General features: G+C 38.3%; 1 protein-coding gene across 3 annotated transcripts in view; it reads right to left on the bottom strand.

Annotated features, from left to right (window-relative positions):
- Positions 1-21,450, bottom strand: part of CFAP91 (cilia and flagella associated protein 91) — a 62,371-nt gene extending 40,921 nt beyond the window's left edge. For 2 of the 3 annotated variants that reach the window (XM_014838162.3, XM_070508927.1), the window contains exons 1-6: positions 21,200-21,450; positions 16,008-16,084; positions 15,337-15,494; positions 14,190-14,273; positions 13,020-13,076; positions 1,236-1,417 (exon numbers count right to left, since the gene is read on the bottom strand). In XM_014838162.3, coding sequence (XP_014693648.1) covers positions 1,236-1,417; positions 13,020-13,076; positions 14,190-14,273; positions 15,337-15,494; positions 16,008-16,084; positions 21,200-21,323 — 682 coding nt within the window. In that variant the 5' untranslated portion in view covers positions 21,324-21,450. Of the gene's footprint in view, positions 1-1,235; positions 1,418-13,019; positions 13,077-14,189; positions 14,274-15,336; positions 15,495-16,007; positions 16,085-21,199 lie in introns of those variants that run through there. The other variant, XM_044771538.2, reaches the window with a different exon arrangement.
- Between the last annotated feature and the right edge of the window lie 2,029 nt (positions 21,451-23,479).

Below are 23,479 nucleotides of genomic sequence, written 5' to 3'. Positions count from 1 at the left end.
AAAAAGCCCGAGGCCCCAGGTGGGAGCGCCTGACTCAGTTCTGGCTATAATCTTTGACTGGCAGGTGCGGGGCTTCAGTCCCACCTGTGGGCGGGAGAAAAGTCTCTGTGTCCTCCAGATCAGGCAGGTGAATCGGATCTGGCTCCCCGCCATTCAAGGGCTCTGCTTAAGATCCTAGGTTCCCAGCCATTTCTTTCTTTTAGGAAGAAGGCTCCACTTCTAGACTATGGAAATTTTCTTCCTCGTTTTTAAGTGTAGTGATGTGTTTGTTAATTTTTATAATATATTTTTTATGTGTTCAGAGCAGAAGGGAAAAGTTTCAGCACGTTGTCAATCTGTCATCTAGGCCTGAAAGTAGAGCCTCTGCTTTGAAGTGTGGGGGTCAAGATGCTGAACCTGGATTCGCACAGTGAGCCAGGAGACCTGAATCAAACCAGAGTGCAGACATGAACATCTTCACTGCCCGTGACGCTGGCCTGATCACAGCTATCCACTACAGTGGGGAAACAAAAGTGATCTCATTTTAATAAAAATCACTACATGTATCAACGATCTCCACGACTTTGGAGGAGTCAGTTAGCTTCTCTGGTTTCAGTTTCCCAGTTACAACCAAGTGAGTTCGAAAATCTAATGTCTAATAATTTCTAAAGACCTCTGCTCTTAACGATTTTTATAGTTTCACATCATATAGGCCTAGGCCAGGTTATTGCATTCTAAGAGTGAAATTCTGAGCCTAAAAGATATTAGCATTTCAGAGATAATATCAAAATAAATCATGCAATAAGGTATGTAATAGAGATTTGATCATTTGCAAGATATTTTGGCAAAATAAGATATTATTACATATGTTGGAATACGCATTCAGTATTCCACACTCAGAAAAGGTTTATATGGAAAGGAGTATGGGTTGCTCAATGAAAAGGAGCTGATTCACTGGGAGAAACAGTGAGAGGAAGGAGGCCAACGGCCAGCAAAGCAACAAAACTGAGCTGAAATATAACTTCAGCTTCAGGGACAGAGCACAATAAGCCTCCTTACAGTGAAAAGGGCGTATCTCTCTTTGAACAAAACTATTATAAAAAGTAAGAGTCTGTGAAGCAGACCTATTGAGCAAGACACTTAAAATAGCAACACTTTAAACCACAGTTGCTTGTGTGCGTCATTTCCAGGAACTCAATAGCATGCCTGGTTATCAGACTGTCATCTGCAAATATTCAAGGGAATTACCGACTCACCCCAAGTAAGAGTGGCCAGGGTCAGGAGCTCAGGGATCGAGTCCTGACATACCACGTACTCTGGGGAATACGGATCCGTCTGAACTTCGGCATCCCGATAAGCTGTCTGAGTGCCCACAGTGCACTTTGAAAGGCTGGGCGGGTAATCAGGAGAAGCAGGAGGAAAAGTATATGCCTCTATCCTAAGAGAGAAAATTATTTTAGAAATTAAAACTTGATATGATCACTTAGGATACTATATAATCAAGTAGCAATAAATCCTTGAGCTTCACAAAGTCCATTCCCCCTTTAAACACCGACATGCACAAAGCTATGAATCCAGTGTAACCAGGATTCCATCCAATAATCCTGACAGCATTGCCTTGTTATTCCCACCTCTGGCAAGAAACTGAAGGGGTATGGAAACCTGGGTGTACTCACGAAAGGGCCTATTTACCTGCGTATCAGGGGCAGGGTTCTAGTATGACCTATAAAAGGTAGATTCTAGGATGTCATACAGTTACTTTTGAACCTGTTCGGAATTGGTACATTCCCTGGTTTCTTTCTTCTCTGCTTTTAGTTGCACACTCACCTTTAGCTATTTCCCTCCAGAAATGCAGGAGTTGAGAAAAAAAAAAGACACGCTTTCTGATTTAAAAAAAGCAGGCCTCTTTCTGGATTGTGATTCAATCACAAATACTGGGATCACTTGGTTAACCATGTGGAAAAGCTACGTCATCCCTTGAATAGAAATTAATTCCAGATATTTAAAAATATTTAAGGTAGAAATTAGGCTATAAAAGTACCAATAGGAAGCATAAGTAAGTGTTTGTATCATCTTTGAGTGAAAGTCTTTAAGCACGGCCCAAAAGCCAGAAACTATAAAAGGAAATGATCAACAGAATTGAGGTTAAGTTGAAATTTTTATATCTCAAAATATCATAAGCAAAATGGAAATGGCAAACTTGGAAATAGGCTTTACAATGTACATAATAAAAAGTTAAACAGCCTTTCCATAGAAAAAGCCCTTGTAAATTAGTAAGACAGTTGAATTCCCACAGAATTGGGTAAAGGACAATTCATGAAACAAAAAGTAAAACTTCTAACAAACATGAAAAGACAATGAACAGAATTAGTAATCAAAGAAAAGTAAAAAAGCAAAATTTTATTTTATTACATGTCACATAAGCAAAGATTTAAAAGATTCAAAGTACCCAGCACTGAGGAAGTTGTGAAGAAATAGCCATTCTCATAAACTGTGGATGGAAATACAGATAGGTACAACCTAACTGACAGGTGATTTATCAATACATATCAAACCCTTAAAATATTCTTTTGCCCCAACAATTGTACTCCTAGCAATTTACTCTAGGAAATAATTGGACAAGTGTATAAAGACATATGCAAACATGTTCATAAATCTCATAAGAGTAAAAAATTACAAACTTTTTTAATGGCCAATTTTATTTCTAAAAATAGCTACACCTGAGGTCATTAGGCATCAACCTTGGACCCATTATTTTCTTCTTTGTTTTCTTCATTCTAGCTATTTTTAAGTACAGAAAAAAATTTTAATTAATTCACTTAAACATATGCCTACCTTTATACATAATTTTTGTAACAATAAAGATAATAGCACATATACTTTAAATTTTTAGTACAATTTTTTTCTTTTACTTTTGAATTTGCTTCCCTCCAATGGTTTTTTCTCCCTATCCACTAATAGCAGTATCCTCTATGTAGACAGAGATCTAGAGTATACCTCAGATATATTCTTGAACTAAATCTTCCTATATTTTTCTCCACTGTCATATATGTGCATGTAAATATACACATATACAGTGTCATTTTATTGTTTTACCAAATGGAATATTATAAGTACATTTTTGCATCTTGCTTTTTGACTGAACAATACCTCATGGAAATACTTCCCAATCTACTTGTGTGGGTCTTTTCAAATAAAAAATTACAAACTTAAATGATCACCATCAATAGAAGAATTGTTTTAAAAATGGCACACCCATAATGGAATTTACGCAGCTATTTAAAGAAACAACGTAAGCTATATTTATGAACATACAAAAATATCCATGATTCAATGCAAATTGAAAAAAAGGACACTGTGAAGCAGTATGTATAGTAAGAGTTCATTTTTATGTCTTTAAAAACTGTGCTTTATGCATAGAAAAATGCCTAGATGGATATGCAATAAAATAATAACAGCAATGATTTCTGGATAGTAGGATTACAGAGAGAATCTCCTTAAGCTTATAGTCTTCCGACTTTTCTAACTTTAACTTTCTAAGTTTAGTTATATTTTAGTTAACTAAAATTCTAACTGCTTTTCTAACCTTATTTTACCTAGACATGTATTACTTTTAAAATAAGAAGAAAATAGATAGCCACTTCTATTTAAAATAAAACACTTTTTCTAGTTAGAGGAAGAACTGGTTAAATTATATAAATAATAAATAACTAAAGATAATGGCAAAAAAGAAAAATATTTCCATTTTGAAAAACAGTCAACGGCAATGGGAGGTACTTATATACGAGCATAACATATATAGCTTAGCTCTAAAGAAAGTGGATTTCAAGCCAGTTAAAAGAAGCACCTATTTGGAGGTTCAACTTGGGATGGAAGAGTACTTAAATTGTTTTTAATGATGAACTTCAGCAGTTGCTATGAATTTCTGACATATGTAGACAATATAGGTATATACGGTTTCTTACATTTTCGGCAGAAATTACTCTATTGTAAATATTCTAGTTGAGAAAATAACTTCAAATCAGCTTTATATCATGCAAGATCATATGAAATTTTATTATAACACCATTAGCTTGAATCAAGAGAATACTGTTTTCCAAATTAAATAATTACAAATTTGATCCATCTGATCAAATGTGCTAAGATTATGATCAAGCCTTCTGACTAAGCTTTCTGATGACAGCATCCTTCCAGGGGTCAGAGGAGAGGATGAAAAGGAGGAATGCTACTTTGAGAAAACTCCTCTAGTAACTTAATGCAACTTCTTTCCTAACTCACTTTTTATTTTCTCCAGCCTATTCTTTTTTTCTCCATTTCAAGTGGTCTTAGGGGAGAGTAAAATGTGAGTAAGAAAGCGCAATGATCTCTTTGCACCTCCTCCCCAGCCTCGATCAGGATCCAAAAGCAGCAAGACCCCACATCTGCTCAGGCGCACGTACTCTGGCTTTGGTATCCTTACAGCGGCTGCTGCTGCTCCACCCGCCCTCTCCAGGCCCTTCCTCCTCCACGTTGCCTGGGCGCCAGGGGCGTGGACTGTCGGCCTCACTTACAGTCTTCTAGAGTTTCCCTTCCGGCCCCAGTAAAGCTACACACAAAGAGGAGCTTCACAAAGACAGCAGATCCTGTTCTGTTCTATGAACTCCAGTGAATTTTTTCTTTCAAGACAATTTTCTTTTAGAGCGGTTTTAGGTTCCCAGCAAAACTGAGAGGAAGGTACAGAGATTTCCCATATCCTCCCTTCCCCCACATATGCATAGCCTCCCCCACATCAACATCCCCCACCAGAACGGGACATTTGTTACAATGAATGAACCTACATTGTCACATCATTATCACCCAAAGTCCATAGCTTACCTTAGGATTCACTCTTGGTGTTGTACATTCTATGGATTTGGACAAATCCATATATAGAGAGATATATATATTCATCTACCTATATGATATTCATATATATCTATATATATGTATATACATGTATAATGACATATATCCACCATTATAGTATCATATGGAGTATTTTCATTACCCTAAAAACCTTCTGTGCTCCTCCTATTCATCCTCCCCTCACCCCCTCAACCCCTGGCAACCAATGATCTTTTTATAATCTCCATAGTTTTGCCTTTTTCAGAATGTCGTATAGTTGGAATCATACAATAGGTAGCTTTTTTAGAATTGGCTTCTTTCACTTAGTAATATGCATTTAAGGTTCGTTTATGTCTTTTCATGACTTGATAGCTCATTTCTTTCTGGCATTGAATCATATTCCATTGTCTGGATGTTCCATAGTTTCTTTATCCGTTGACCTACTGAGGGACAGCTCAGTTGCTTTCAAGTTTTAGCATTTACGAATAAAGCTGCTATAAACAACTGTGTGCAGCTTTGTGTGTGGACATAAGTTTTCAATCCCTTTGGGTACACACCAAGGAGCCCAAATGCTGGATTATATGGTAAGAGTATGCCTAGTTTTGTAAGAAACCACCAAATTTTCTTCCAAAGTGGCTGTACCATTTTACATTCCCACAAGCAATGAATGAGAGTTCCTCTTGCTCCGCATTTGGTGGTGTTAGTGTTCTGGATTTTGGCCATTGTAATAGGTAGGTGTGTAGTGGTATCTCGTTGTTGTTTTAATTTGAGTTTCCCTGACAACATATGATGTGGAGCATCTTTTCATATACTTCTTTGCCATCTGTATATCTTCTCTGGTGAGGTGTCTGTTAAGGTCTGTGGCCCTTGCAAAAATTAGGTTGTTTGTTTTCTTATTGTTGAGTTTTAAAGTTCTTTACATATTTTGAATAACAGTCCTTTATCAGATACAGTCGTCCTTCGGTATCCACGGGGGATTGGTTCCAGGACCCCTCAGAGATACCAAAATCTGAGAATGCTTAAGTCCCTTGTATAAAATGGTGTAAGATTTGCATATGACTATGCACATCCTCCTGTATACTTTAAATCATCTCTAGATTACTTATAATACTTAATACAATGTAATTACAATGTAAATAGTTGTTATACTGTATTGTTATACACAGCACTAAACATTATTGTTTAGTGAATAATGACAAGAAAAGAAAAGTCTGTACGTGTTCAGTACAGATGCAACCAGTGTGGGCCTTTCGATCCCCAGTTGGTTGAATCCATGGATGCAGAACCTGCGCATATGGAGGGCTGACTATATGTCTTTTGCAAATGTTTTCTTCCAGCCTGTAATTTATCTTCTCATTCCATTGACATTGTCTTTTGCAGAGCAGAAGTTTTTAATTTTAATGAAGTCCAGATTACCCATTATTTCTTTAATGAATCATGCCTTTATGTTGTATCTAAAATTTCATTGTCATACCCAAGGTAATCTAGGTTTTCTCCTATGTTATCTTCTAAGAGTTTTATAGTTTTGCATCCTACATTGAGGTCTGTGATCCATTTTGAGTTAATTTTTTTGAAGGGGGTAATGTCTGTGCCTAGATTCTTTTTTTTTTTTTTTTTTTGCATATGAATAATCAGTTATTCCAGCACCATTTGTTGAAAAGATTATCTTTGCTTCATTGTATTGCCTTTGTTTTTCTGTCAAAGATCAGTTGATTATATTTATGTGGGTCTATTTCTGGCCTCTCTATTCTATTTCATTGACCTATTTGTCTATTCTTTCCCCACTACCACACTTTCTTGATTACTACAGCTTTATGGTAGGTCTTGGAGTAAGATAGTGTCAGTCCTCCAACTTTGTTCTTCTCCTTCAACATTACGTTGGCTATTCTGAGTCTTTTGCTTTTTCATTTAAACTTTAGAATCAATTTGTCGATATTCAAAAAACTTGTGGGATTTTGATTGACATTACATTGAATCTAAAGATCAAAATGGGAAGAACTGACATCTTGACATTTTGAGCTTTCCTGTCCATGAACATGGAACATCTCTCCATTCATTTAGTTCTTCTTTAATTTCTTTCATCAGTGTTTTGTAGTTTTCCTCATATAGATCTTGTACATATTTTGTTAGATTTCTATCTAAGTATTTCAAGTTTTTGATGCTAATGTAAATGGTATTGTGTTTTTAATTTCAAATTCCACTTGTTAATTGCTGGTATATAGGAAAGCAGTTCGCTTTTGTATATTAACCTTGTATACCGCAACCTTGCTATAATCACTTATTAGCTCCGGGGGGGGGGGGGGGTGGGGGGCGGGCAGGGTTGGGTCAATTCTTTCTGATTTTCTACATAGATAAACATGTCATCTGCTAATGAAGACAGTTTTATTTCTTCCTTCACAATATGTATACCTTTCATTTCCTTATCTTGTCTTATTGCATTAGCTAGGACTTTCAGTATGAAGCTGAAAAGGAGTGGTGACAGGGGATACACATGCCTTGTTCCTGATCCTAGTGGCAAAGCTCTGAGTTTCTCACCATTAAGTATAAAGCCAGCTGTAGGGTTTTTGGTAGATATTCTTTATCAAACTGAGAAAGTTCAGCTATGTTCCTAGTTTACTGAGAGTTTTTATCATGAATAGATATTGGATATTGTCAAATGCTTTTTATGCCTCTACTTACATAATCATATGGTTTTTCTTTTTTAGCTGGTGATATGATGGATTAAATTGATTGATTTTTGAATGGTGAACCAGCTTTGCATACCTGGGATAAGTCCTACTTAGTCATGGTGTATAACTTTTTTTTATACATTATCGGATTTGATTTGCTAATATTTTGTGGAGGATTTTCATGCCTATGTTCATGAGAGATATTGGTCTGTAGTTTACTTTTCTTTTGATGTCTTTGTCTGGTTTTGGTACTAGGGTACTGCTGGCATCATAGAATGAGTTAGGAAGTATTCCCTCTGCTTCTATTATCTGAAAGATAAGGTAGAGAATTGGTATAAAGTCTTCCTTAAATGTTTGGTAGAATTCACCAGTGAACCCATGTGGGCCTGGTGCTTTACATTGGAAGCTTATTAATTATTAATTAAATTTCTTTAATATATATAGGCCTATTCAGATTGTCTATTTCTTCTTGTGTGAATTTTGGCAAATTGTGTCTTTCAAGGAATTAGCCATTTTCATCTAGGTTATCAAATTTGTAGTCATAGAGTTATTCATAGTATTCCTTTATTATCTTTTGACTGTCCATAAGATCTGTAGTAATGTCCTCTCTTTCATTTCTGATATTAGTAATTTGTGTCCTCTCTTTTTTTCTTAGTTAGCCTGGCTAGAGGTTTATCAATTTTAGTGCTCTTTTCAAAGAAACAGCTTTTGATTTCATTGATTTTCTCTATTATTTCCTGTTTTCAATTTCACTGATTTCTGCTCTAATGCTTATCATCTCTTTTTCTTCCACTTACTTTGGATTTAATTAGCTCTTCTTTTTCAAGTTTCACAAAGTAGAAGCTCAGACAGTTGATTTTAAATCTTTCTTCTTTTCTAATATATGCATTCAATGCTATAAATTTTCCTCAAAGCACTGCTTTCACAGCACTCCACAAATGTCGATAAGTTGTACTGCCATTTTCACTTAGTTCAAAATATTTTTAAATTTCTCAAGATTTCTTCTTTGACCTATGTTTTATTTAAAAGTGTACTGTTTAATCTCCACATAGTTTCAATTATCTATTACTAATTTTTAGTTTAATTCCATTGTGGCCTGACAGCAAACATTGTAAGATTTCTATTCTTTTACATTTGTTAAAGTGTGTTTTATGGCACAGAATGTGGTCTATCTTGGTGAATGTGCCATGTGAGCTTGAGAAGAATGTGTATTCTGCTGTTTTTGGATGAAATAGTCTAAAGATATCAATTATATTCAGTTGATTGATAAAGTTTTTGAGTTCAACTATGGCCTTACTGACTTTCTGCCTGCTGGATCTGTCTATTTCTGATAGAGAGATGCTGAAGTCTCCAACTATGATAGTCGATTTATCTATTTCTCCTTATAATTCTATTAGTTTCTGCTTCATGTAGTTTGATACTCTGTTGTTAGGTGCATACACTTTAAGGATTATGTCTTCTTGGAGAATTGACCCCTTTATCAGTAATGTAATGCCACTCTTTTTCCCTGATAATTTTTCTTGCCTTGAAGCCTGCTCCATCTGAAATTAATATCGCTACTGCAGCTTTCTTTTAATTAGGGTTAGCATGGTATATTTTCTGCATTCACTTACGTTTAATCTATATATGTCTTTATATTTAAAGTGGGTTTCTTGTTGACAACATATAGCTGGTTCTTGTTTTTTGATCCACTCTGACAATATCTGTCTTTTATTGGTGCACTAAGACCATTGATGGTCAAAGTGATAACTGATGTGGTTGGATTAATATCTACCATATTTGTTACTGCTTTCTATTTGTTGCCCTTGTTCTTTGCTCCTATTTTGTCTCCCACTCCTTTTCTGCTTTTTGTGGTTTTAATTGAGCATTTTGTATTATTCCATTTTCTCTTCTTTATTAGCATATAAATTGTATTTCTTTTTTTCCGTTTTTTAGTGATTGCCCTAGAGTTCACAAGACACATTTACAACTGATCGAAGTCCACTTTAAAGTAACACTATGTTGCTTCCTGGGTAGTGTGAAGACCTTATAACAAAACAATCCTAATTCCACCCTAACATTTCTTTATCATTGCTGTCATTCATCCCATTTATATATAAGCATACACAAGCATATATATATAGAGAGAGAGATACATAAGATATATATATGCATACATAATCAAATACATTGTTGCTATTATTTTGAACAAACTATTAGATCAATTTAGACAAATAAAAGTTTTTATTTTACCTTTACTTATTCATCTTCAATGTTCTCCTCTTCATGTAAATCCAAGTTTCTGACCTGTATTATTTTCCTTTTCTCTAAGTAACTTTTTTTTTTAACATTTCTCATAAGGCAGGTCTACTGGCAACAAATTCCCTCAATTTTTGTTTGTCTGAGAAAGCCTTAATTTCTCCTTCATTTTTGAAGGATAGTTTACAAGATACAGAATTCTAGGTTGATTTTTTTTTCCTCTCAACACTTTAAATATTTCACTTTGTCTTCTTGCTTTCATGGTTTCTAAGTAGTCAGATGTAATTCTTATTTTTGTTCCTCTATAGGTATTTCTTTCCTCTGGCTTCTGTCAGCATTTTTTCTTTATCTTTGATTTTCTTTAGTTTGAATATGATATACCTCAGTGTAGATTTTGGGCATTTATCCTGCTGGGAGTTCTCTAAGCTTCCTAAATCTGTGGTTTGGTGTCTGACATTAATTTGGAGAAATTCTCAGTTGTTATCATTTCCAATATTTCCTCTGCTCTTTTATCTCTTTCTTCTCCTTCTGGTATTCCCATTACATGTATGTCACACCTTTCTAGTTGTCCACAGTTCTTGGATACTCTGTTCCCTTTTTTTTCAGTCTTTGTTCTCTTAGCTTTTCAGTTTTAGAGGTTTCTATTGATACATCCTCCAGCGCAGAGATTCTTTCTCAGCAGTGTCCAGTCTACTAATGAGCCCATCAAAGGCGTTCATTTCTGTTACAGTATTTTTATCTCTAGAATTTCTTAAGATTTCCGTCTCTCTGCTTACATTGCCCGTCTGGTCTTACATGCTGTCTGCTTTATCTGTTAGAACCCTTAGCATAGTAATCATAGTTGTTTTAGATTCCTGGTCTGATAATTCCAACATCCCTGCCCTGCCATGTCTGATTCTGATACTTGTGCTGTCTCTTCAAATTGTGGGGGGTTTTGCCTTTTATATGCCTTGCAATTTTTTCTTGACAGTCAGACACGATGTACTGGCCTACTGTAAATAGGCCATTAGTCATGTAGTGGTAAGGTGTTGGGGGAGGGAAAGCAATCTATGGTCCTATGATTAGATTTCAATCCTTTAGTGAGCCAATGCCTCTCGACTGTGAACTTCATAAGTGTTTCTCAGTTTCTTACTGCCCCTTTGGGTGAGAGAGGATGGCTAGAGGGGGCTGGAATCCTCAGGTATTTCCCTTCCTCCAGGTCAGTTAGATTCTGATAAGACCCCAGCAGATTAAGCTCTGGTAAACTAGTTTCCAAGGCAGGCCTTGTTAAGAGTTGAGTGCTCCAGCATATTTCAAAATGGTTTCTTTTCCCTTCCCCCTGCCAGAAGCACAAGATTTTTCTCTGATATTTACTGTGAGAACCTAGTTGAGCTCCTGGAGGTAAATCTCAAAAAACTGTGAGGGCCCCACTATTACTGAGTCCCCCTAGAGTTTTTAACTCAGAGTTTTCCACACTGAGCTTCAAGCAATTCATTGATTGCAGTGCAGGTGTTCCTACCTGGGATTGGTTCTTGGGGCAGTTTCTGCTCATGACTCTCTGTCTCTCTGTTCCAGGAAGCCATGGCTCCGTGTATTCGCCTGTCTGTCTCTTCAATCTTGGGGGCAGCAGTTTGCCCTGGATCTCCCCCTCTCTTATGAATCCAAGGAGAGTTGTTGATTTTTCAGTCTGTTCAGCTTTTTACTTGTCGTTAGGACAGAATGGAGACTTCCAAGCTCCTTACATGTGGGACTGGAAACTGCCATTGAATCTTTTGAAAATAATTTTTTATCCTCTTTGCCAAGATGCTTATATAGAGTCCAAAGTAAAGACTCTAACAGCCAGCCATGAAAAGGGTATGGCTGGAGAAGGTCAGCTGGCCCCCAGACGAGTGCATCCCTGCTAACATAGGGTAGAATTATCCTCCCCACTGAGAAACTCAACCCTGCCAGAATTCCAGAGGTGACTTCACTCAGGGATACTGATTCATTCTTTAAAAACTTCTCAGAGAGACAGAGACTATCTAGAATTTCAACTGTGGTGGTTTAACACTCAGAGGGAATCTTTTTCCCTGTGTCACAGTGAAATAGGAAGGAGTGGGGAGGCCCCCTGTGCATCACTGTAGATCTCCAAACTCCCTACAATTAATTGAACAACTTTTACCCCTGACATAATTCTGACCTCCAAATCAGGTGATCCAGTGAGCCTGCTTTTAAAGAACTATCAGAGGTATCTATAGGTATCTATCTGTCTCATAGCTCCCCCTTTGTTCATACAAAACATTTCATAGAAAACAAGTCTGAAAATTGACAGCACACAGAGTCGCTCGGTCTAAGGGAAGAGTAGGGAATCTATTCTCGATCCATAAAAGCCAAAGGTATCCATATACAGTCTTATAAAATGAGAGGAGAATCGAGATCACAATTGGCATTTATCTTGAGCATTACAGACACTTGATAACATATGTCCTATTTATAAGATGCTAATATCATTAGGGGTAACCATATCCTTTAAATGCTTGTTTGAAAGCCAAGCCCTATCTAAATTTCTATTCAGAAATCTGAAACCTTAAAAAGGTTTCTGTTCCTGATCATTTCATGAATACTTTGGATTTTTTTCTCTTTAGAAATATTAATTTATGTTAACACAGGAAAGAGTATAGCAAAAATTAGATTTTTAATGAAATACTTTACCTAATCTGCCTTGCCCTAAAACTAAAGCCTGGGGAACTGCACATTTATCCCAGATTCTGCCCTAGTCCTTGACTTCCCTCTCACCTTGGTTCACCCCTTTATGGGACAGAAACCAAGTTTCATTTATTTTTGTATATGACACTGCCTTATGTAGGTTAGATGATTATTAAACTCGAAAATTCTAGCATTTAAAAATATTTCATAACTGATTAGTTTTCTTAATAAAATGTTGAACTATTGTCAAATAAGTATGTGTTTCAGGGAAGCAAAAGAGGACATTTAAAGCTTTTTTCAACTTTTATTTTTACCATAACTCATAATAAGAAATACATTTTACATCATAACGATTATATAATATAAACATATTATATATCTATATGAAACAAAAGTTGTAAACAGAAAATAACTTATTCTCCATTCTTTTGGTTATTTTCTATTCTATTTCATTTTTTAAAATGCTGTTCATGACCCACTAGAAGATTTCATGACCTTCTAATGGTTTGTGATCCAGTTTGAAAAATATTGATTTAGAGAGCTTCTGGAAACAAATAATAAATAAAATAAACTGGCAAAAAAAGTTTTAAAGTAATGGTTACTTACTTGGTTGTTTCAAAAACAACATTCAGTGGCATCTGCTCCAAAAATGGAAGGAAAGGCCTGGAGGAGAAAGAAAAACACAACCGTGTGGGACTTTTGCACTGTGTGAACTCCGAACTTTCTTCTAACTCTAATATTTGTCCCTTAAAATCAGTGAGCTTGAAAATTCCGTGTATCACTGTAATCCCCAAACTTTGGCATACACAAAATCACTGGGGAGTGGGGAGAGTGTTTTTTAAAACGCAAATTCCCACGTCTAGCTCAGGAGATTCAGTAGCTATAGGGCAGGGCCAATAAATCTGCATTTTTAATAAACACTCCAGTATTTTCTCTGCAGATGGGAAACAAGCCACACTTTGAGAAACAGTGCCCTATGCTTGGGCTTTAGCTGGCCATTAGCTCCCAGCAACTTCTCAAGTTCCCCAAGACTTTCTGAAATTCCCAATGATTTAGTTTTAAAAATTTCCCACAAAAGTCTAGGAAAGGAGAATACTTTATTAAGAATTAAACATTTCCCTGAAAAAGGTCAACATCATAAAACTTCCATAAGGAGGTTGCTCATAAATAACAATGTGGATTACAAATTTACTTTCTCAAGGAATCTTACGTAGATATGATATCAAGACTATTTTTCTAACTCGGGTAAGACCTATAGGGAAATCCTGATATTATTTTGATCCGAGTATATGACTATCGCATGAGTATTAATCACAAATGAAACAAAGTAAATCTTTTAACCATGTTGGTTTTGGCAACATTAACACAGAGAGCAAGTGTCACCTATTTGCCCACTTTTAGCAACTTTCCCTGCACTATGACTGTCCTGCTATCTCTGCTGTATCTCACTGCATTTGTTCTCAAATATACATTCTTATTTGCAGTCAGTACCTCTGCAGTCAGGCAGATTTCACTGGAATCCCAACTCTGCCTCTTGTTAACTTATGCGACCTTGAGTAATTTACTTCTCGTCTCTTGGTCTCAGCTTCCTTATTTGTAAAATAGGGATAATATATCCTAGCCTACATTTCTGTGGTGAAAACTGATAATACATATGTAAAGAACTTACAATGGTGCCTGGAACATTGCATGGACTTAAAAATGATAGCTGCTATCATTATTTTAAAGAGGTTCTCTAATAATATCAAGTCTCATATTCATTAGTAATTACTCTACCTTTCAAAATATTTATAACGATTCCTTCCAGTAACTTCAGGATCTTCGTAAACCTCTTTAGGCATCTGAAAAGAAGTGTCAGTTCTAAAATGAAGCAGGAAAACATTATTCAAGTCTAACATATCATTTCAAAATAAAGTTTCTATCTAATATTTCTATGTCTATCAAGCAGGAGATGCACAGGGTATTTCAGACTGAAAGCAAAGACTTCTATAACTGCACCTGACTGACCCCACCTCAGCCTGGGTATAATTATTCTCCCTGAGCCAGGAAACCGAGAGCTAACAAAAAGAAGTGAGAGTTAAGGAAAGTGTAGATTTACGAAATCCCGCATACAAAAATGCCCACTTTTAATTAATAGCACATAAGAATAACAAAGTTTTGGGGACGGCCCCGTGGCCAAGTGGTTGTTTGTGAACTCTGCTTTGGCGGCCCAGGGTTTCACCGGTTTGGATCCCGGGCGTGGACATGGCACTGCTTGTCAGGCCACGCTGAGGCAGCGTCCCACATGCCACAACTAGAAGGACCCACAACTAAAATATACAACTGTGTACTGGGGGATTTGGGGAGAAAAAGCAGAAAAAAATAAAATAAAATAAAAAGAAGATTGGCAGCATTTGTTAGTTCAGGCGCCAATCTTTAAAAAAAAAAAAAAAGAATAACGAAATTTTAAAAGACAACTTTTTATGTCCAGGCTGAAAGGTAGAAATTCTTTTTAACTTACTAGATATGAACTTGTAAATAATTAAAAGAATAAGGAATTCAAGAGACTTGTCTCTGAAGGTGCTTTGGCCACAAGTCTCCAAAAATTATATTTAGATACTAGCAGAAACGTCCACCTGCAGTTTCTAAGATAAATCAAAGGGACAACAAATTCACTCACCTCTACTTTTGCTGGCAAATTGTCACTTAATATATATATTCACTGCAACCCTCTCAGAACATCTATTTACCAATAAATCTATAACCACTGCTCCTGAATCAAGCTCGCTTTGGTCAAAGGGGTTAAGAGAGAGAATTGGGGTCAGCTGGCTTTGGTATAACATCACAATTATACATTTTTAAATAATGCAAAATAAATAGAAATTTTTAAAAAGAAAAATACACTCATTAAAAACAGGAGCAGCTGAAGCTTCCTGACACTTACGTGGCAAGCTGCTGGAGGGCTTCTCTGTGTTTCTCCTCCTGTCCCTTCCACTCCCGACGGACGAACGCTGGGACGGGATCTGCCTTGCTCCAATATACAGAATATCTTGGATAATGGATCAGGTTACTGAACATGGCTCTAAACCTGGGAACTTTTCTCTAATATTAGGACGGCGAGGCAGGGAGGAAAAGGACAAAATTATACCGTCAGATTTTCTAAGGCATGTCACTTATATTGCAAACTTTAAAAAAGGTACGCAGTGTATATCACATAGAAAGAAGAGTTATTGGTATATGCACTGACTATCTCTAGAAAGATACCCAAGAAAGTGCTGACAATCGATGATTATGTGAAGAGGACTGAGGGTTAGAATTTATGTCATACACTATATGCTTTTATACTACTTGAAATCTTTTAACACAGGCATATGTTACTTTTCCCATTGAAATAAATTAGGTTATAATGAATCCTTTATTCACCATTAGTCAATTAACCCTCACATTGAGCCACAAGTATCAACACGCCCTGTCCCCTAGTAATCATGGCAAAGTAATTTCTGCAGAACATAAAATCCATTGGAGATTTGGTGATCAGTCAATCTGACCAGTGCAGTTAGCCAAACTAGACTGTTGCAGTTCACTAGGCTTTCTTAGTGGATGAATTAGACCTACCAGTTTGCTTCGAATCATGGTGGCTTGGACATCTGCCTGTTTGTGGTCTTTCTCACTTGACAAAATAAACAATGGATCTGCAAAATAAACAATAAGGTACTATCAGGAATAGAACATATCTACTCCTAGACTGAGAATAGTGGCAAAGCAATGTAATTTCTTAATTGGAATACAAACTAGAAAATTTAGGCATTGCCTAACTGCTGCAGTTCATAGCCCTGTTACTCTGCCACCAGTAAGAGTCTGTTAGATGCATTTCTTTTCTGTGTATTCCAAAGTCAGTCTATAGAATTGGAATGCAAAAAGAAGGCCTAACAGGGGCCAGCCCAGTGGCATAGTGGTTAAGTGCATGTGCTCCACTTCGGCAGCCCAGGGTTCACAGGTTTGGATCCTGGGTGCAGACCTATATATCATTCATCAAGCCATGAGCTGGCAGCGTCCCACATACAAAGTAGAGGAAGATTGGCACAGATGTTAGCTCAGGGCCAATCTTCCTTACCAAAAAAAAAAATTGAAGGCCTAACATGTTCTCAAGCACCATAGCCTAAACATGCTCTCTTCTCTCCTATAAACAAACCACCTTCTGGGTATGGGTAGTTCAGGAAATACTTCAAAAGGAAAGACCATGTGTATACACACTGTGCCAATTTTCAAGTGAAGGAAACAATAAATTTGGGCACTACCTCCCATATTCAGTACACAGGGAAGATACAAACTCTTAACAGCATGTCACCTCAGAATTGGTAGACATGGTAAGAGAATATTATTCTCTAATAAGAGATAAATAAGATCATCTATCTTCAGAATTCGCCCCTTAAGTTTATAAGTGTGCTGGTGATGGACTAAGTTTTTTCTCCAGTGTTCAACAAAAGACTGCCCTGCTGTCATAAGTATGTGCTCGTTAGGTATATCTTTGAAGTGAAGAAGAATATTCACGATTGATTACAGCATCCCTTAAAATCAAACAATTTGACATTAAATTCACAAGCAACCTTCAATACGACTTGATCTCCCACGTAGACATCTCGTAAGAGACAAACACCCTGATCAACTAGACTACATGACTTGGCAATACGTATTCCTCCACACAATTAATAAATTGGTATTGTGATTTAGAAATAAGTCTCTTTTGAATTTAGATAATGTGAGTCAATTCCTAGAACCTAAGAACTGCTCGCTTACCCCACAAAAATGATTTTTTGGATGCAGACATTTGCTATTCCCACCAAGGGTGAAAGTTACGAGAGGCTTGGGTTCTCTTTACTCTTTCATTCAAGGAATACTTATTGAGCAGCACTGTGTTCTGGGTGCTTGGAACACATCAGAAAAAAGATATAGATCCTTGGCTTCATGAGAGAGAAGCAATAAGTAACAATGCGACAAATTAGCAAATTATATAATATGTAAGAGTTAGAGGGTAATAAGTGCTAGTAAAAATGAAAAGAGGAGAGGAGGGTGGGTGACGGAGAAGTATTGCAAGATTCTGAAGCAAGGGGTGACAAAATCTGATTTATATTTTCAAATGTCCCTTGTGGCTGCCCCGTTAAGAACGGACTGCAGGGAAGCATGGAAGAGGCAGAGAGACCTATGAGGAGGCTCATGAATAATGCAGAAGAGATGATTGTGGTTTGCATATGGTGGTAGCAACAGAAGTGATGGAGAGTGACAGGATTTTAGATATATTTTTAAGGCAGAGCAGAAAGGACTTGTTAATGGATTGGAAGGTGTGAGAGACATAAAGGAGGCAATGACGGCTCCAAGATTTTTGGATTCAGCAACTAAAGGGTGGGGTTGGCATCACTGATATAGGAAAACTTGTGTGGAGAACATCAGGGAAGCATGTCTCAGATGTCTAGTATATGTTCAAGTGGTGATATAAAGTAGGCAATTTGATACAGAAGTCTAGAATTTCGGAAAGAAGTCTAGACTGGAGATTTAAATTTGAGAATCATCAGCCTTTAGATATATTCTTCTTCAGCTGCATCACCCAAATCCACATCTATGATTCGGGTTGAGAAGTGATGAAAACTGAGCTGATTAGGAATGAAGAGGCCAGATTTTATGGCCTGAAATTATAGGCTAGTGAATTCGAAGGCAGAATGAATGCACCTGTTTAAAGAGAAGGAAGAACACAGCTTCAACATCTCTGATATATTGGGAATAGAATGGAACAAGGGGAAATTTCTATTTATACTCTTAAGTGATTTAAAAGATATCACTGGTTGTTCCTCCGAAACTAGTTTAGCCTGCATTTCCCCTAAGTCTGAATAAACCACTTTCCTCTTATTCCCATGAGGAGTGTGAAGACATGATATCTACAGAAACTTGCCATCTACAGAAGATAATGCCACAATACTGTATGATTTGTGACTAAACAGTCTGCAACAAATCCTACAACTGTGATTATAATCAGTGCTCAAAAGGCAGTAGAAAGGCCTCTGAGATGCCCAAGTGATAGTGGTCGCCAAATATCACTTGCTTACTTCTAGACAGGTATTAAGTTCTTTATATGCAATATTCCATTTAATCCTCACAAAACCCCAATGAGGTAGGCCGAGGCCTCCTTTTTATAGGCGAGGAAACTGAGGCTTCAAGAAGTTAACAACTTACTGATGGGCAGTTAAGATTTGAACTCCAATTCTTCCGGCTCCCAGGCCTAATGTTATCAACAACCCATGAATTTTATGGGGGAGACTTTCCCAAGGAAATCATGAGAAAGCCCCTCAGCCAATTTACCCATATTGTAGAAACAGTTCTAAGAAACCCAGGAAGTTGTCACGACCAAGTAATAGTGACAAAGAGGATGTGTTTCAAACCCTAAGACATAATGGTGACTTTAGGGGAAAGTATAATAATTGCAGATTCTGGGGGAAAAGAAAGGAGTAAAGAGCTCATAATAAACCTAGAAGGTATTCTAAAACATTTTTGGAGGCTAGGAAAAATATATCCTCAATTTAAAAGACTTTAATTATCAGGACAGTAATGTAGCTATTAATCCATCAACAAATATACAAATTCAGGGAAGTGACAAAGTTTGGTGGGCATTTCAAGAGAGGCATTTGAGAGATACAAAGCATTTACAAAAAGTGAGTAAAATGCAAAATGGTGTATAAATGAGGTAACATCTATAAAAGAATGATGTTAACTGTAACTTTGGAAAGATGTCCATATTTGTACCGTCGATCCCCACACCCACCCCACCACCCTTCTGTCAGGGTGGAAATCTGACCCAAGCCAGTCAACTCATTGGCTGGCCAATAACGTATCTTATTTCTCTCTTTAATTTTCAGCTATGATACACAAGGACTCTATATAACTGGTGGTGAGCTCTAAAGCTAAGAGGTCACGTAGAGTGACACCCTAGTCCCTGTGATAGTAAGAGAAATCCACACATAACGAGTTTCTGTCAGATGGAAGAAGGAAGCATATGTGCAGAAAGAAGCAGGATTAGAGTTGCCAGCTAAAATACAGGATACCCAGTTAAATTTGAATTTCAGATAAGCAATGAATGATTTTTATATACATATGTCCCAAATATTGCATGGGACTAAAAACTTATATTAAAATATTATTCATTATTTATCTCAAATTCAAATATAAGTGTGCATCCTGTATTTTTATTTGTTAAATCTGGCAACCCTAAGAGGGTAAAAGACCATAAGGTCCAAGGAATTGAGCAGCACTGACCCTTCCTGTCCTGGCTCTGGTCGGTTCTGGCTACATTATGCTTCCTGTCCACGAATGGCTGTGATGCTGCCTGTTTAACTAGAACAATCCAAATTGTAATTTGACCTATTCTGAGAGGATTTTTGTTCCTTGCAAGAGACATGGAAACATTTAGCAATCTCTCTGCAAAAAAAAAGAGATGCTTTCAGGAATAAAAGAAACAAGAAGCTTAATAAATCCTTTGCCTGTCTTTCCTGAAGATGTCTATCCCCATTTCCAAATTACCTTTGAAGCAAACATGGTGATGTGTTTATAGGGGTTTACTAGATTTACTTCACAAGATGAAACCAAAAGGGAATAAAGAAAAGCACTGGTGAGAATATACAAGCAATCATTCATGGCCCCTACACCAGGAAATGGGCAGCCTACAGATTCCATCAAAAGGAGACCCTGGGAATCCCAGAGGAGATACCACACTGTTAAAAGCAATGGAAAGTTCAAGTGAAGAGCATGGGACTACTGAGGGCAAAATTGGAAAAAAATCATGCTTACCTGATTATAATTCTTGTAATAGCAAATTCAAAAATTCAATAAAACATTTATGAAGCACCTAACATACGCACCAGCACTGGAATGGGTACTGAGAAGGCTACAAAAATGTATAGAACAGGAACTTAAAGAGTGTAAGCAACTTAAGATCCTGTAGAAGAGACAACATAAATGGTCAATCAGGGCAGTAAAATACACGGGGGGCAGGGGAGGGGGAGTGGGAGGCAGGGTGCTGGCAGCAGACTCGGGCTCCGCTTAGGTAGCCCTGGGTCCATCCCTGCACCGACCTACACCTCAGTAGCCATGCTGTGGCTGCGACCCTCATGCAAAACTGAGAGGAAGACTGGCACAGATGTTAGCTCAGGGTGAATCTTCTTCAGCAATAAAATAAAATACACTGGGGCTTTATTGGCCCAAAAGGACACAGTGGACCTAGTTTATAAGTAATGCTTTGATGGATAAGAATAAGTTTAAGGAAAAAGAGAAAACTAAAAACAAAAGTGAGATAAACTGGCACTTCTTTACCTACAATGCCAAATTTGGAGTTTCCCAGAGAATGGGAGCAGGAAGGTCATTCCTGTTGGGCATTTTATGCAGTTTGAACGCGGGAATGTTGGGGGAATCTCCAAGTCTCCAAATCATTGCATACTTTTCTGGGTACCAAAACGTCTGGAACAGGTTTCAGGAAGATGGCTATGGGCTGCGCAAATTGTCAGGAAAAGAGGGTGTGAAGAGGAAGACAGTCTCTCGCCAAGCTCCGAGACGCAGAGCGCCCCGGCGGCTTCGAGGCTCCCCCGAGAGCGCCGCCACCTGGAGGGCTCGGAGCTGCCCCCACCCAACAAAGGACAACAGCGGGTAAGGGATCCGTCCTGAGGCTCGTCTTTCGTCCCCTGCGCCCCTGGCCAGGTCCCACCGTCTCAAAGCCCACCTGGCTCAGGAATCGATAACTCAGTAGGGAGGTCTGGGGCCGCCCTTACCATACAGGAAATCATACATTCGGCTGGAGGAGACGTGGCCCCAGGCCCCCGACTTCACCCCACACCGGGGCTGAGACACGTCTGGCTTGGCCTGGGGCTCCTCGATGGTCACTACGTGGCTCATGCTGCCGCCTCTTCCCTCCCGCCAGCCCGGGAAAACTAGGGAGGCCTAGCGGCTGCTTGCACCGTAACTATGGTAACCTACGTAAGCGCCGGGATACGGGGCGGGGCGAGCATGGGGCGGGGCTGGCGTGAGAGAGGAGAAGCGAGGTGCGGCGGGGCACGGGAGAGGAGAGGCTGAGCGAAGGTACGGGGCGGAGCTCGACAAGGGAGGGGCCGGGCTGGCATGGGCGTGGAGGAGCCGGTGAGATAAGGTAGGGGTGAGGCGAGGCGTGGGAGAGGAAGGATGGGAAAGAGCAGAGGGGAGGAGCGCGGGGCTGGGAGGAAAGAAAGGAGGAAAAGGTTAGGTAAAGGGGTCGGCGGAAGAGGGCGACGTGAAGGGACAGCCTTGCTTCCCGCTATGCTCCCGCGATGGAGCCGCGAGCTTTCAGTCGCCCAGGCGGGGTCAACGCCGGGGCCCCGGAGGCTGGGGAAAAGGCTGCTGTTCAAATCCAGTAGCGATTTTCCAGTTACACTCCGTAGCCGCTTTCGGAAATCCCTGGGAAATCTCAGAACCTTCTAGAATAGTTGGGGCTTTCATTTCGGACATCCCCTTTCCGCGGGGCTTCTGCTAGCTGAGGAATCCAAGAGGGGGCTCAGTAATTAGTAAGTATTGGTCCGCAGACTGGTACCCCTTACTGAGCCCTGGGCATTAAATCAGCTGAAGATGACTGTTGTATGCATTGACTCTGCTTTTTATTTATTATAGAAATTTTTAAACATGGGCAAAAGTGAATCCACTTTTAGTTATGAACCCTCAGGTACCCACCACCAACAATCAACAATTATCAACATTTTACCAAATTTCATCTATCCCCTCCCCCAGTTTTTGGTTGAATATTTTAAAACAAATCCCAGACATCATATTTTACCCTTAATCTGCATCTCAAACACGGATTTTTTTTTAACTTAGCCACCATTATCATTTCTAATAAAATTAATAATTCCTTCATATCTAATACTCAGTATGTATTCAAACTTCCCTGGTTGAGTCCAAGGTGTCATTTAATAGTTGGTTTGTTCTGATCAAATGATCCAAAAACAAGTCTTCACATTGCATTTTGGTATGTCTCTTAAGTCCTTTATGCTAGAATGGTGGATTTCTAATACTTTCAATAATTTTCTTTATTACCTGGGGTTCCTCGATAAAAAGAACTTTCAGCAACTCTGGTTATACTGAAATACGGGGATAATAGAGGAAAGACTGGCTAAATGCTGGATTCTTTCACTTTAATTATCAAATTTCAGTGAACTGAGTTGGTGCCCTAGCAATCTCCAATGTTAAGGTTTTGATGGTTGTTTAGTATCATTATGAATTCATGCATTTTTCCATATGTGATGTATTTTAATCCACTATGGTCATTATTCTTTATGATGCTCAAATTATCCCATTAGGCTATGGCACACCTTAGAGTTGGCTTCTGTATCTTCTTTATCCTTTTCATGTGATCCATAGACACTTCTTGAATAAGCTTCCTGGCCTGCCATTCCTCTTTCCACACATGCCCCTGGTTTTATTTTCTCTACTCCTAAACTTCTTGGGATTTTTGCAAACCACCCGTATACTTTGTCATTCCAAGTCTTTGCTCAAGCTGATTCCTTTACCTAAAATGCCTTTTTCCTATTTATGCCCCCCAACTAATTTAGGTATCCTTCAAGACTCAGGACTAACTTTGCCAAGCTGAGTTAAGTTTCCCCAATCCCCCAATAGAGCGAGGCTTCATTCTTTCTTCCATGCTGTGGTAGCACCAATAACAGTGACCACCTTGTGTTAGTAATTGTTTGCAACTCTGCTCCCACAACTGTGCGTTCACTGAGGGCATAGGCCCTCCCATGGTCGTTTTGTATCTCTGAAGTACCTGGTAAATAAAAGCTTAATAAAGTGATTTCTGAATTAGTAAATCCATCCATTTATTAAACAAATTGTCTACTGTGAAATAGGTGTTGAAGCTTCTGAGATAATTTGTACAGCTCACTGGATGAGGGAGAAAACAGACAGAAACAAATAAATTACAATGTTTAATAGTATGATAATATTTTTCTGTCTGTGGGTATAGCTCCATTTCCCACTTTCTGTTCCTCTTCCCAGAATGTTCCTCACCCCCACCTCCATCTTCTCAC

The sequence above is a fragment of the Equus asinus genome, chromosome 5, assembly GCF_041296235.1.
Source record: "Equus asinus isolate D_3611 breed Donkey chromosome 5, EquAss-T2T_v2, whole genome shotgun sequence".
Taxonomy (NCBI): domain Eukaryota; kingdom Metazoa; phylum Chordata; class Mammalia; order Perissodactyla; family Equidae; genus Equus; species Equus asinus.
This window is presented reverse-complemented; position numbering and strand designations above follow the sequence as displayed.